This window comes from Ictidomys tridecemlineatus, chromosome 10 (genome assembly GCF_052094955.1).
Source record: "Ictidomys tridecemlineatus isolate mIctTri1 chromosome 10, mIctTri1.hap1, whole genome shotgun sequence".
NCBI lineage: Eukaryota > Metazoa > Chordata > Mammalia > Rodentia > Sciuridae > Ictidomys > Ictidomys tridecemlineatus.
The window spans coordinates 53,453,232-53,466,557 of record NC_135486.1 but is presented as its reverse complement, the minus strand read 5'-3'; the positions used below and the strand labels follow the sequence as shown (position 1 = coordinate 53,466,557).

Sequence of the window (13,326 nt, the reverse complement as noted above, 5' to 3'; positions counted from 1 at the left end):
TAAGAATTTGTCCCAGGGCTAGGGTTGTGGCAAAGTGGTAGAGCACTCGCTCATCTAGCATGTGTGAGGCCCTGGGTTCAATCCTCAGCACCACATAAAAATAAATAAATAAAATAAAGGGATTGTTTCCATCTACAACTAAAAAATATTTTTAAAAATTATCCCAGAGTAATATTTGTTTTTTTTAAACATAGAAAAAATACATTCAAATGTGTTAGTAGTTCTCATAAGAAAATATTTCAAAGACATCTAAAATTAAAAGTGGTTATTTCTGGAAAATAAGATTGAGGCAGGGGGCATAAAGATGGAAAACAGACAGTTATTTTCACATAGCAGAAATATATACAAACACTGCTTATATTTTATCCATATATAGGTTCAGCAACCCTAATTCAAAAATTCAAAATCTGAAATGCCCCCAAGCTGAAAATTTTGAAATTTGGGGGTTAGTGATGCTCAACTGGTAAAATCTATGCAAATATTCCAAACTGAAAAAATTTTAAATCTGAAACATTTCTGGTCCCAAGTATTTCAACCTGTATATATATATATTAATTTTAAAACTGAAGGAAAAATAACAAGTAAAAATGAGTCAAAGATTGTTTAAAAACAGAAATAGACCAACAGGTAATAGGGGACAAATTTTCAAATAGAGAATTTGAAGGTTTCATGATATAGCTGAGAAGTCTTACCTGACACTTAGCACTACAGTATTTGGCAACTCGGCATTGAGAGCATCGCATCAACTTTTCCTTCCTGCATTAAAAAAAAAAAAAAAATCCATATTAGGAAATGAGTGAGAAATATATGGTTGAAGGAAGAGTACATAAATCAGCATGTTCTGTTTACTCTATATGTATGGTCCTTTAAATTTTCACACCAGCTGAAAGTGAACTGCAATGTGAGACATTTAAATAATGACTAATACTCTTGTTTAAATTGTGGTATAATAAGCCAGGCATGGTGGTCCATGCCTGTTATCCCAGAAGCTTTAGAAGCTAAGGCAGGATGACTATGAGTTCAATGCCAGCCTCAGCAACTTAGCAAGTCCCTAAGAAACTCAGTGAGACTTTATCTTTAAATAAAATACAAAAAGGAATGGGAATGTGGCTCAGTGGTTGAGTGCCCCTGGGTTCAATCACAAGTACCCGAAAAACAAAAACAAAAAATTGTGGTATAATATACATAACATAAAATTTTTACTTCAACCATTTTTAGCATACAGTGGCATTAAGTACATTCACAGTATTATACAACATATAACCACTACCACTGTTTTTCTAAAACTGTTTAATTAAAGTACAGATTCCTATTTAGACAAAAAAATACTTTATACAGACATTAATCTCTCTTTATTAAATTCAAAATCCAGAACACATATTACTTGGAAATACAGGTTGATTATCCCTTATCTGAAATGCTTTGGACCAGGACTGTTTTGAATTTGGGTTTGTTTGTTTGTTTTGTTTTTTGTTGTTACATTTGTGTATACATAATGAGATATCCTGGAGAATGAGACCCAAGTCTAAATCCTGAGGTAATTTTATACCATATTTTTAGTGTACTTATAATTTACCTGTCACACAAAGTCAGGTTTGAAATTTTCCAAGTGTGCTGTCACGTCAACATGAGAAGTTTCAGATTTTAGCATTTTGGATTTTAGATTTCAGATCAGAGAAGTTCAACCTGTATGTACTCTATACCCATAAAATGCAAGATTTTTATGTCTTCATTTTTAATATAATTTATTTATGAATATGCTCCTTCTGGGAAATAATTTTTAAATTCCATTAAATTTTATTACTACTTTAAACATGCTGATTTGAGATGCTCCAAAATTATCTCCCCAAATCACCCAAATAACAACAACAACAACAAAACAAAAAAAAAACAGAAAAAGTTTAAGCTTGAATTATACAATAAAAATAATAAATCTGATGATAACATTAATAGTGACAAATACTGACAAGACAGTGAATAGTTTCATGGTGGCCAAGAATACTAGAAATCATAGTGTAATATATCAATAACAAAGCAGAATGCCTTATTCTAACCATTAGGTTAGAATGTGTCACACACCAAGTTAATGTTCTTTAGATCTGGTAACCCATGCTACAACTGAAATGGTAATATAAGGTAGACATTATTATGCCCACTTCAATACTTTCAAAGATAAAAAATAGACATTATGGTTCAAATTGACTATGGAAAATGCCATAGAGTAAATGTGGCAGGTGGTTCCAAAGAAACAGGATAGAAAATCAGAACCTGAATACACCAGAAGAGAAGTGCAGACTAGGGTATAAAACATGGGAGAGTGAAAGTCTAAATAAAGTAAAAAATGCCTCCAATTCTGCAATTATCAAACTCTAGCTACCAGATATCAACACCCCAAATAACAAATCAAATCCAACTATCTGGCCCTAAAATTTTGCTTTTAATCACCATGTTATATAGTTACTCCTAGATAAAACTTGAAAAAAATTCAGTTTACCCACAAGTTCTTTAAGAGATACACTTCAAGCAAAAGGACATATAATACAGGATGAGAAGGATATGTCAGGCAAAATTTAACTGGAAAAAAAGATGTGTCACTATATCAATATCAGAAAAAGGAGATGTGAAGCTCAAACCCATTATTAGAGATAAAGACAAAATGCAATGATAGAAGACTCTAGTCACCAGGTATTAATGTACCTAGTAACAAATGTACCAGTTTCAAAATACATAAAGTACAAATAACAGATCTAAATATATATACACACACACATATCCACACATATATATACACACACGCACACATATATATATTAATACACAATATTTAATTTTTATTAATGACCTTAAAATGACCTGGAATACATTAAGTCATGTGTAGGAAGAAGTTAGCTATTGCTATAAAAAGCAACCATACCATAAATGACACCCATTGGTCATTTATTAAAAGTACTCATGCATACTAAGACACAAAGCAAATCTCAAAAATCCCAGAGAATAAATAATATAGATCATTTTCTCCAGCCATAAGGAATTAAATTAGAAATCTGTAACAAAAATAAACCCAGTAAAATCTCATATGCATAGGAATTTAAAAGCATACTTTCATATACCTCAAGGATCAAAGAAGAATTATAACAGAGATTAGAAAATATACTAGGACTAAATAACAGAAAAATATTCAAATTTGATAGGTAAACTTAAAGTAATACTTACTGGAGCATTTATAGCTTTATATGTTGAAAAAGAAGAAAAGTGATAATTAATGCTGCACATGCACATCAATAACTTAAATTTAAAAATAAGATAAAATCAAGGAAAGCATAAGGTAAGAAATTATAACCATAAGGCAATATTTTTAAAAAGATACAACTGAGGTATTGGAGTTGTGGCTCAGTAGTGCAGCACTTGCCTGGAATGTGTGAGGCACTGGGTTCAATCCTCAGCAACACATAAAAGTAAATAAATAGTTATAAAAAAAATTGGTTAAAATATTTTTTTAAAAAAGATACAACTTGGGCTGGGGATATGGCTCAAGCGGTAACGCGCTCACCTGGCATGTGCGGGACGCTGGGTTCGATCCTCAGCACCACATAAAATAAAGATGTTGTGTCCACCAAAAACTAAAAAATAAATATTAAAAAATTTTCTCCCTCCCTCCCTCCCCCCCCTCTCTCTCTCAAAAACAAACAAAAAAAAAAGATACAACTGAGTAGATTAACAAAACCAGAAAGGCAAATACCACCAATAATTCCTGTAAGATTATATAAGAAAAAGAAAATTCACAAATACATATTAAGAATAAAAGGGAATGTAAGAGTCAGTAGAAAACCAGGTGTGATGGCTTTGTGATCCTTGCAGCTCAGGAGGCAAGTTCAAAGCCAGCCTCAGCAACTTAGCATGGCCCTATGCAACTTAGTGAGACCCTGACTCCATTAAAAGAGAGACAGTAGAGATTTTAAAACCTAGAAGAAATAATTCTAGGAAAATGACAACTGTGGCACAATTTTTAATCTGCTTGACTTTCCCCAAATAACAAAACAAAGTAATAACAACAAAAACAGAAAATTCGGGCTGGACTTGTAGCTAAGTGGTAGAGAGCTTGCCTAGCACGTGTAAGGTACTGGGTTCAAACCTCAGCACCAAATTTAATAAATAAAATAAAGGTATTGTGTCCATTTATAACTAAAAATATTTAAAGAAGAGCCGGAGGAGGAGGAGGAGGAAGAGGAGAAAAAGAAAGGAAGGAAGGAAGGGAGGGAGGGAGGGAGGAAGGAAGAAAGCAAAGAGAACAAAACTCAACCACCAGTCCACCCTGGAAAATATCTACAACAAACCCAAAATATGAGTGGGAGAAGGAAGGAAGGAAGGAAGGAAGGAAGGAAGGAAGGAAGGAGGGAGGGAGGGAGGGAGGGAGGGAGGGAGGGAGGGAGGGAGGGAGGGAGGGAGGGAGGGAGGGAGGGAGGGAGGAAAACCCTGAATGAAATCAATAGCTTCACTGAGGAAACAACAGTCCCACTGGGGCTTCCAATACTCCTATAGCTCCAAACTGCCAAAAGATAACCAGTGTAGAGCGTGGAACCCAAACTGGGAATTCTTTCTGCTGGACTCTCCTGAGATTGAGATTATGTGGACTCCCCTGAATCTGCCTTCCTCAGACCTACCCTCTCAGACTTTCCCTCACTTCCCTTTTTCTTGTCTAAGTTATTTAAAGGCTAATACTGTGCCTAGAAATAAAAAGCCAAACTCTACAAAGTACTTTCTCTCTATTCTAAAAATAATGAGCAGAATAAAAATACCTAAGAAGATCAGTGATCAAATATCAATGCTTGGTCTTCTGCCTCCCATCTCTACTAACCAGAGACCTTAATGCATCTTAACACAGAATATTGGCAAACTAAATAATAAATGATGCAAAGTAGTTCAATAATTTAGTTGCTATTTGTTGTGTGAGAGAAATTCCCTACCACATTATTTAAACGTTTGGGTTTTTTAAAAATTAAAAATAAATTCAAAGTCTCAAGTTTCAGGAGGGGAAAAAAAAAGTTCAACTGAATCTAAGAAAAAGTTGATTGTGTTTGATTAGACCAAAAACTGAGCCTCTGGAGACGACCTCCTCCTCCTCCTCCTCCTCCTCCTCCTCCTCCTCCTCCTCCTCCTCCTCCTCCTCCAACTCTTCTTTAAATATTTTTAGTTATAAATAGACACAAAAGCTTTATTTTATTTATTAAAATAAAAAATTAAAGCACCCTGGCAAGGATCCCTGCAAAGAAAACACTTTGGCAGCAGTGAGAGAGAAAAGGAGGTAGCAGAAACACAACTGCCACACATTTTATGAAAACTTTCTTCTTTTCTCTTAAAAAATAAAATCAGCACATCATTTCCAAATGAAAAGCAAAGTTACATTTCTTGAAAATAGCAATGAAAAATGTCAAATCAAAACCAGAAATAATTAGCACTCTTCTGGGAAAAAGAGCACTTTTATTAGGTAGTTCCTGCTGCTGAAACAAGAAATACTGAACGGAAGTTGGAAAAAGGCAGATTTTATCTTATTAAAAAAAATTTTCTGATAACAACTGTTATAAAAATCAAATGATATACTTTGTGAAGCATGGAGTTCCCAGTAACTTAACATGTTGAAAGAAAACCTAATAGGTACCCTTGCTAGACATGGTGTGAAGGAAATTCCAGCACTGCAAAGGAAATTGAATCAGATGTTTTCTTCCAATTCCAAAATTATTTGGCTTTGCTTATCTTGTGCAACCAACAAATACAAACTAAATCTGAAGATGATAAAAGTTATGCATATTATAAGTCAAAATATGGCAATACTGGAGAAATGGAAAAGTGATGAATATACAATTTTCACAGATTGCAGAAACATCTTATTTGCAAAGTGATTTTCTCAAGAGTCCATCCAGAACTGGATTTCTCAATGAAAAGCAATCTAGAAACATGGTAAGAATGCATCCATCATAGAAAACTGATTTTTAACCTCTTTTTCCCCTCCACTTAAGAGATGAATGGTAGTATTCTACTTCCAACTAAGAGAAGACATTAAAATCATGTTTTACCAAAGTAAATGGGATCTTTAAGAAACCACTGTCTTGGGGGAAAGAAAGAAAGAAAGCAAAAAGGAGTTCCCTATCACTTGTTTATATAAAGTCTGACTACCAAAAAACAGTGTCAAATCAGAAAATTCTCTGGTTTCTCAGTATCTCAGACACAGTGGTTCAGGAAGTATGATAAATTAAGTTCTCTCTTTCAAGTATAGGCTGGGAGGTATTAGTTTCTCTAACAGCCTAAGATATTGAAATGTAAAAAATAAATAAAAACTGAAGGGAAATTAATTGTTCTTCCAGTATACAAATCAAGAAGTGTTATAGTTTGGATATGAGATGTCCCTCAAAAGCTCTGTGTTAATGCAGGAATATTCAGAAGTAAAATGATTATGAGAGCTGTAACCTAATCAATTGATCCTGGTTTGAATGAGGTGATGGGGTGGTAACTGTAGACAGGAAGGACATGGCTGGAGGAGGTGGGTTACTAGGGGTATGCCCTGGAATGGTGCATCTTCCCTGCATCCCTTCCCCGACCCCCACCCCTTTCTGGCTGCCATGCACAGAGCACAGCTCCTCTGCCTCAATCTTCTGCCTCACCTTGAGCCCAGAGCAACACAGTCAACCCATAATGGACTAAACCTCTAACACTTTTCGCCAAAATAAAGTTTTCCTCCTCCAAGTTGTTCTTGTAGGTATTTTCATCACAGCTACAAAAAAACCTGACGAGGGCTGGGGATGTGGCTCAAGCGGTAGCTCGCTCCCCTGGCATGCGTGTGGCCCAGGTTCAATCCTCAGCACCACATACAAACAAAGATGTTGTGTTCACCGAAAACTAAAAAATAAATATTAAAATTCTCTCTCTCTCTCTCTCTCTCTCTCTCTCTCTCTCTCTCTCTCTCTCAAAAGAAAAAAAAACAAACCTGACCAACACAAAAAGGAATTAATAGGCTCCCAAATATAGGTACTATTTAAGAGACCATCTCTACCCTTCTTTGGGTGAGGAGATCTCACCGTTTTAGAAACTCTGTCCTAAAACAATATGTTCAGTTACTAGATAGAGGAAGAAAAGTTTCTCAGGTATAGAAAACAAAGAAATCCTAGTGACTGTCAAATCACTTTAATAAATACCCTATAAACTCCCCCCAAAAAATTTAAAAACTTCATATTATATATGACACTTTCACATATAAGATACTTATATATGAAAGTGCTATGTCCTGATCCTCTAGAAGTTTCTCAATGTGCCTAGCACTTACTCCTTCATGATTGTTCTTTGTGAACATGGCTCACCCATGACCCTCTGGGCCAAGTGACAGGCTATGAAACCACAGGGCAGCACTACAACCCCCTGCCCTCTGAGGCACACTCATCCAGATGAAGTATAGCCTTATACAGTCAGAAACAAGCCCTGTGTCTTTGCAGCCTCCCATTTTAGGGTTAAGATCCCAGCCTAACAGTCTTTTGCACACTGAAAAAAATCTGAAGAACCAGAATTTAGCTTTTAGTTGATCAACATGATCTTCAGGAAGAAATCTGAACTGAGAAAAAGACTAGAGTACATTAAATAAAGCCTGCACTTACAATTTCTAAAGAGAGAACACTGGTTTGAGAAGGTCTGATTTAGTACCACATGCCTTAAAAGAAGTTTCAAGGTTCTCTGAATAAAATTCCTTTAAAAATATTTTTGACACAATTGAGATCTAAGATGCTTTTGGGGGTGAAATACACTTGAGGAATATCGAATGCTACAATGGGTAAACCCTTAAGAATAAATCCTATAAAGAAAAAAATATCATTTTTAATGGAAAATGCCAAAAATAACTAAGTGGGTAAAGTCTACATATAATTTGTAAAACTGAGAGACCATAGAAATAATCTCTTTATAAAATTTTATGGTTTTATATATCTTTGAAATATAATCTGGATTCATTAGAAATGTTAATATAATGTAGCCAAGTATTTGGCTGTTCCCCCACAGAAATTTCTGAAGGAAATAAAATAAGATTCCTCCATTAAAATCATGTTATTCTAGCAGGGTAGAGCAATTACTGTTTCTCTAACCAAATAAAATATGCTGGAAAATGCTAACCATAAAATTTGCCTTTGGCATAAATATTCAAAGCAAAACAGTAAAGAGATATTTCATTTTTGTTTCTAGATAGTAATTATATTGATTTGGGCCCAAAGGATTTTTTCAAAACTAGAGATTCACATCCACCATCCACCTAACTATGAAATGGTTTTTAATACAAGGCAACAGATACAGTCAAAATACTATAGATTTCATAACACAGTAAAATAGAATTGATTTGGATTCATTTTTCTATATTCCCTATCACTTTATTTTGCTTTTCTAACATTTAAAATAGAAAATATGAAAATGTAACTTGTTGATGTTTCAGGAAAAAAAGAACTTATGATTCATTTACTGGCACCATACCATCCTGGAAGAAACATGAACAACCTAAATACATATTAGCCCTGAGGGAAAAACACAACAAAACATTTGAAACAAGTTAGGACAGGCAGATTGTCTAGTTGGATATTTCCCTTTCCACTGTCCTCAGTCCCCTAAACTAAAGCTATTGTTCCTGTGGAGAATGTGTAACCAATGAACACAAACTCTAGTTGTTAATTTGACACATGTTCAGTGACTGATCAATGTGGAACTAGCAAGTAAGGTGCTAGATGAAAGACTGCAGAGAGAACAATACCATCCCTGCTTCCAGGTGGACACAATCAAAGGGGATGGATCAACATATGACCACTTGCAGAATGAGCTACAATCCAAAATTGTATTTTCAGTATAGATAACAAAGAACCCAAATTCAGTCACTTTCTGGTGGACAGAGCGTAAAGAGCAGAGGATGGCAGGGAGAAAGAAAGTGAAATGCTTCATCGGTTTCGATTTCAAAATCTGCAGTCCACGCCCACCACCTAGCAGTCCAATCTTGTAACATCACTAAGCCTCAGCTTCCTCCACTGTGGAGTGGAAATACATGACTACTCATCAAACTGCCACAGAGACCATATGATCATCTATAAGTGGCTACTAACACAGTGCCAAGCAGAGCACCTAGCACAGAGGACAGACTAAGGCTTCCGAGTATACAAAGTGCTCAAGATCATTTGCCTATTTCTATTCCATATCAGAAAAAAAAAGTTTCTTGTATGCTTCTCCCATGTTGCTAAGTCAGCAAAATCTATATATGCCACAAATCTAGTCACCGCTATTCATTTACACAGATGATTCCTAGTATGGCTTTTTGAAATCCACACGTACCCACAGCACTTGGTTGTAATTTCAAATTTTGACTGTGTTTCACTGCTAAATCTACATTCACTGAAGTATCTAGTATTATTATTTTTAATATCATCAGAATGACTGCAAAGTCCAATTCAAAAAGCTCTAACTTTGAAGCAGCGAAAATGTTAAGGTTTCACTTATGGAAATTAAAATCACAGGAGACTGTTGAATCTTCAGTAACATTAAAAGGCAATTTCAACTCCTGACATTCTGTTTGCTTTATGCAGGGTACTATCTATAAAGAGTTAAGGAACAAATTAACATTTTTACAAAAGCACAAATTTAAACTTTCCTCATTATATTAACAATATTCCACTACAAGGTTGTACAAAGTTGTAGGTCACTTTGATAGATAATAATTAAAAACTGGTAACATAAGGATATGAAAGTACATTTGGCTTGTTTTTCAGGCAGAGCACACAAAAGAAGACTAAAGAAAGCTGTGGCCAAAATGAATTGCAAGAAGGATTTTTTTTCTTAGTGATACTACATGTAGTTCTAAACAGACAGCTTCTTCAACCTAATCTAGTAACACAACTGATAATCTTTTTTTTTTATAGTTAGAGATGGAAAGTATGCCTTTATTTTGTTTATTTTTATGTGGTGCAATTCACACATGCTAGGCAAGTGCTCTGCCACTGAGCTACAGCCCCAGTCCACAACTGATAATAATAATTGATGTAGTACATTTCTTGGAATTTTATTGAAATCTAAAATAAATGAAACATCAGGAAAAAGAAAAAAAATTGACCTTGCCCAAAGATTGAACTCAAAACATCATTTAAGTGTGTAAGTGTTGCTAGTACAAATATCCTGCAGCATAAATGTTGAAGTAAAAGTACCACAGGTAAAAATCAGAAGAGCATTTGATTAATATTTTCATCAATATACTATTATACTTAACCCTTCAAATTCACTGTCTGAAGCAAGCTGTGCATTTCAGAGGTCTGGAAGCATCTTATTCTGCCTGCTTTTAGTATCTGCTCCTCTATGTCATAACTAAGTATATTACTTTATGTAACTTATTTTTTCCTTTGCAGTACTGGGAATGGAACGCAGGGCTTCATGCTTGCTAGGCAAGTGCTCCACCACTGAACTACATCCCCAGCCCAGTTTGACTTTTAACTATGAGCTACCTCAAGTCCTTCTGGAAGTAAACAAACATTAATGAAATCTCAAATAACTCACTCTTTTGGAGCATAAAATGACACTTAAAGAAAGACTACCATGCTGACCTAGCCCCCAAATAAATCTTAAAAAGAGGCAGGATGGGGTAAAGGTCAGTGGTAGAATACCTGTCTAGCATCTGTGGAGCCCTAGGTTTGATTATTAGCTGTTAAGAAAGAGAGAGAGAGGGAGAGGGAGAGGGAGAGGGAGGGAGGGAGGGAGGGAGGGAGAGAGAGAGAGGAGAGAGAGAGAGAGAGAGAGAGAGAGAGAGAGAGAGAGAGAGAGAGAGAGAGAGAGGGAGAGAGAAATTTTTTTAAAAAGGCCTTAAGAGGCATGGAATTAAATATATACCTGCTAATGTGTTATAATGAATTCTTAATGATTCTTATAAAAAGATACATCCTCTGCTGATACAAGTTAAGAGAGCTAGCAGGGGCAAATACAAGGGGGTTTTGTTAAGGCCTGTTTTATCATCCTATAGTGAGCACGTAATATGATCAATAGAAGGATGTCACTGGCCCCAAAATATCACGTTCACAATTTACTTATCAACACTTGGGTTTGAAAATATCTTGCTATGAAATGTAGACATCCTTCCAAAAGGCTATGATTACAAGTCATTTGCAACTTAGTATGAATTACTTTAATCAGATAATCATATTGCTTTTCCTCATGTAGGTGAGATTTTAGAAATAGAAATTTTGTTTAGAGGAGGTACAGAACAGGAAAGATGTACAGATGGCCTTAGGCCTTAGCCTAAGCAACTCCATTTTAAAAACTCCACTTTGAAACCCGCAGTCTCACCAGGCACACCTACGGAGCCCTCCAATATGATCATCAGGCACATCCCTGACATAAACAAGTCACTTCTCCCGACCCTGACAAGCTCAGAGTGAAGTGTCTGTCATGTTGTCCTCACCCTGATAAGGGAGAGAGGCAAGAAAATCAGGGTGGGGACCACCAGACCAGATGCTTTAACCCCAGGGCAAATGATGTCACTGAGAAATCTGGGAGCAGCTGATAGGGATTGAAAGGGTAGTCAGAAGCCCCAAAATTTAGTATAAATGACAGAGCAAATGAACAAACATTCAGCCAGTTGAAACTGATGAGGACCTGAGCTGACATCCCAACTCTTCTCATTGTTTGCCTGATCCTCTGCATCTTCCTCACCACTCTCAAACTCTACAGCCACATCTTGAACCTGATGAGAGCAGCAACTGCCTGTCAGCTCCGCCCCAGGAGAATCCTACCTTGGTACCTGACCTGATCACCAAGGTCTGAGTGTGCATCTGCTGGACTTAAAGTCTAAGGCTTCAGACTTCTGATCTGACACTTGAGCTTAGCATGCAGAGGGAATGTCTGTCATGGACCTGTCATGATTAAGTGTGTTTGCAGTGCTTAGTACATCTAGAATTGTTTGCTGTGAATTTATTATGTTTATTGCAGTGCCTAGCATTAAGGATTGTCATTTTCTTGATTAAGAACCTATAGAGTGAAATTGTATAGAGTGATTTGAATGAATAAAGCACTGAAAATGGCAGAAGCATGTGGACAATTCTTTATTTCTCCCCCTTGACTGCATAAGTCACACCTTTTACCCATCACGACAGGGGATAGCAGGGTTGAACATTTTTTTTTAAACTACAAAGAAGAAAATATGAAAATGCATGGAAGAAATTTTCAATTTTCCTAAGATTTGGAATCAGGCTTAACATGTTCTGAAGTATGGAACACAGAAGCTAAACGCAAAAAAACATTCTAGGAGAACTGTACTTAAACCCTGGCTGTTTCATTTATTGCTCTGTAACTTCAGGCAATAAATAATTTCCCTATCCCTAAATTTATTCTAATATTAAAAATACAAGCAAAAGCTACCTAAAATATTGAAAATATTTTTTCACATTACACACACTTTGTAAAAGTAAGTTTTTTCAAAGTATGGAAAAATACTGAAAAGAAATATATTAATTTTTTTCTTGAGTATATGAACTGTGGTGATTTCACCTCTTTTTTCCATTTTCCAACATTTATAAGATCAATTAACTTCTATAATCAAATTAACATAAAAATTATAGAAAAGCTGAGCATGGTGGCACATGCCTATAATCCTAGCAGCTTGGGAGGTTGAGACAAGTGGATCACAAGTTCAAAGCCAGCCTCAGCAAAAGCGAGGTGCTAAGCAACTCAGTGAGATCCTGTCTCTAAATAAAGTACAAAATAGGCCTGGGAATGTGGCTCATTGGTACAGTGCACCAGAGTTCAATCCCCAGTACAAAAAAAAAAAAAAGTATACACACACATGTAGAGAGAGAGAAATGTATTATTTAACAATCTTAAATTGGTTTTGGTCTAGACAGGACACAAAAGGAAAGAGACAGACAGGAAATCAACTTTAATTTCAATATATTCCAATATCTGGAATTGTAAATATAAATACATATTCTGTATAATCAAAAATTAAAACTATATTAATTGAATTCATTTCTAAATGAAATTTGATGCAAATGGTTTTATGAAATAAAGCATTTCTTAGTTACTGATAACATGAGAAGCCAACAACTTAAAATAATGACATTAGCACCATCATACTACATACAAATGATTAATATTTCTGGATGTAATGTCCTGCACAATAATAATAAGAAGAACTAATATTAAAAGGAAGAAAATTTTTGCTTAACAGAACTTGAGTTATTTAGATTCTTTCTGAACAGAGGTTTCTATTCCATCTAATGATGTTTCTTTCAAAAATTTAGACACGGGGCAAGGGTGTGGTTCAGTGGTAGAGTGTGA

The 13,326-nt window shown here is 35.4% G+C and overlaps 1 protein-coding gene across 11 annotated transcripts in view; it reads right to left on the bottom strand.

The window, feature by feature from the left end:
* The window catches only part of Smyd3 (SET and MYND domain containing 3), a 683,600-nt gene that overhangs the window by 525,646 nt on the left and 144,628 nt on the right, over positions 1 to 13,326 (bottom strand). For all 11 annotated transcript variants that reach the window (XM_005326561.3, XM_078022938.1, XM_078022941.1 and 8 more), the window contains one exon: positions 693 to 756. In XM_005326561.3, the coding sequence (XP_005326618.2) occupies positions 693 to 756 (64 nt within the window). The remainder of the gene's footprint in view (positions 1 to 692; positions 757 to 13,326) is intronic.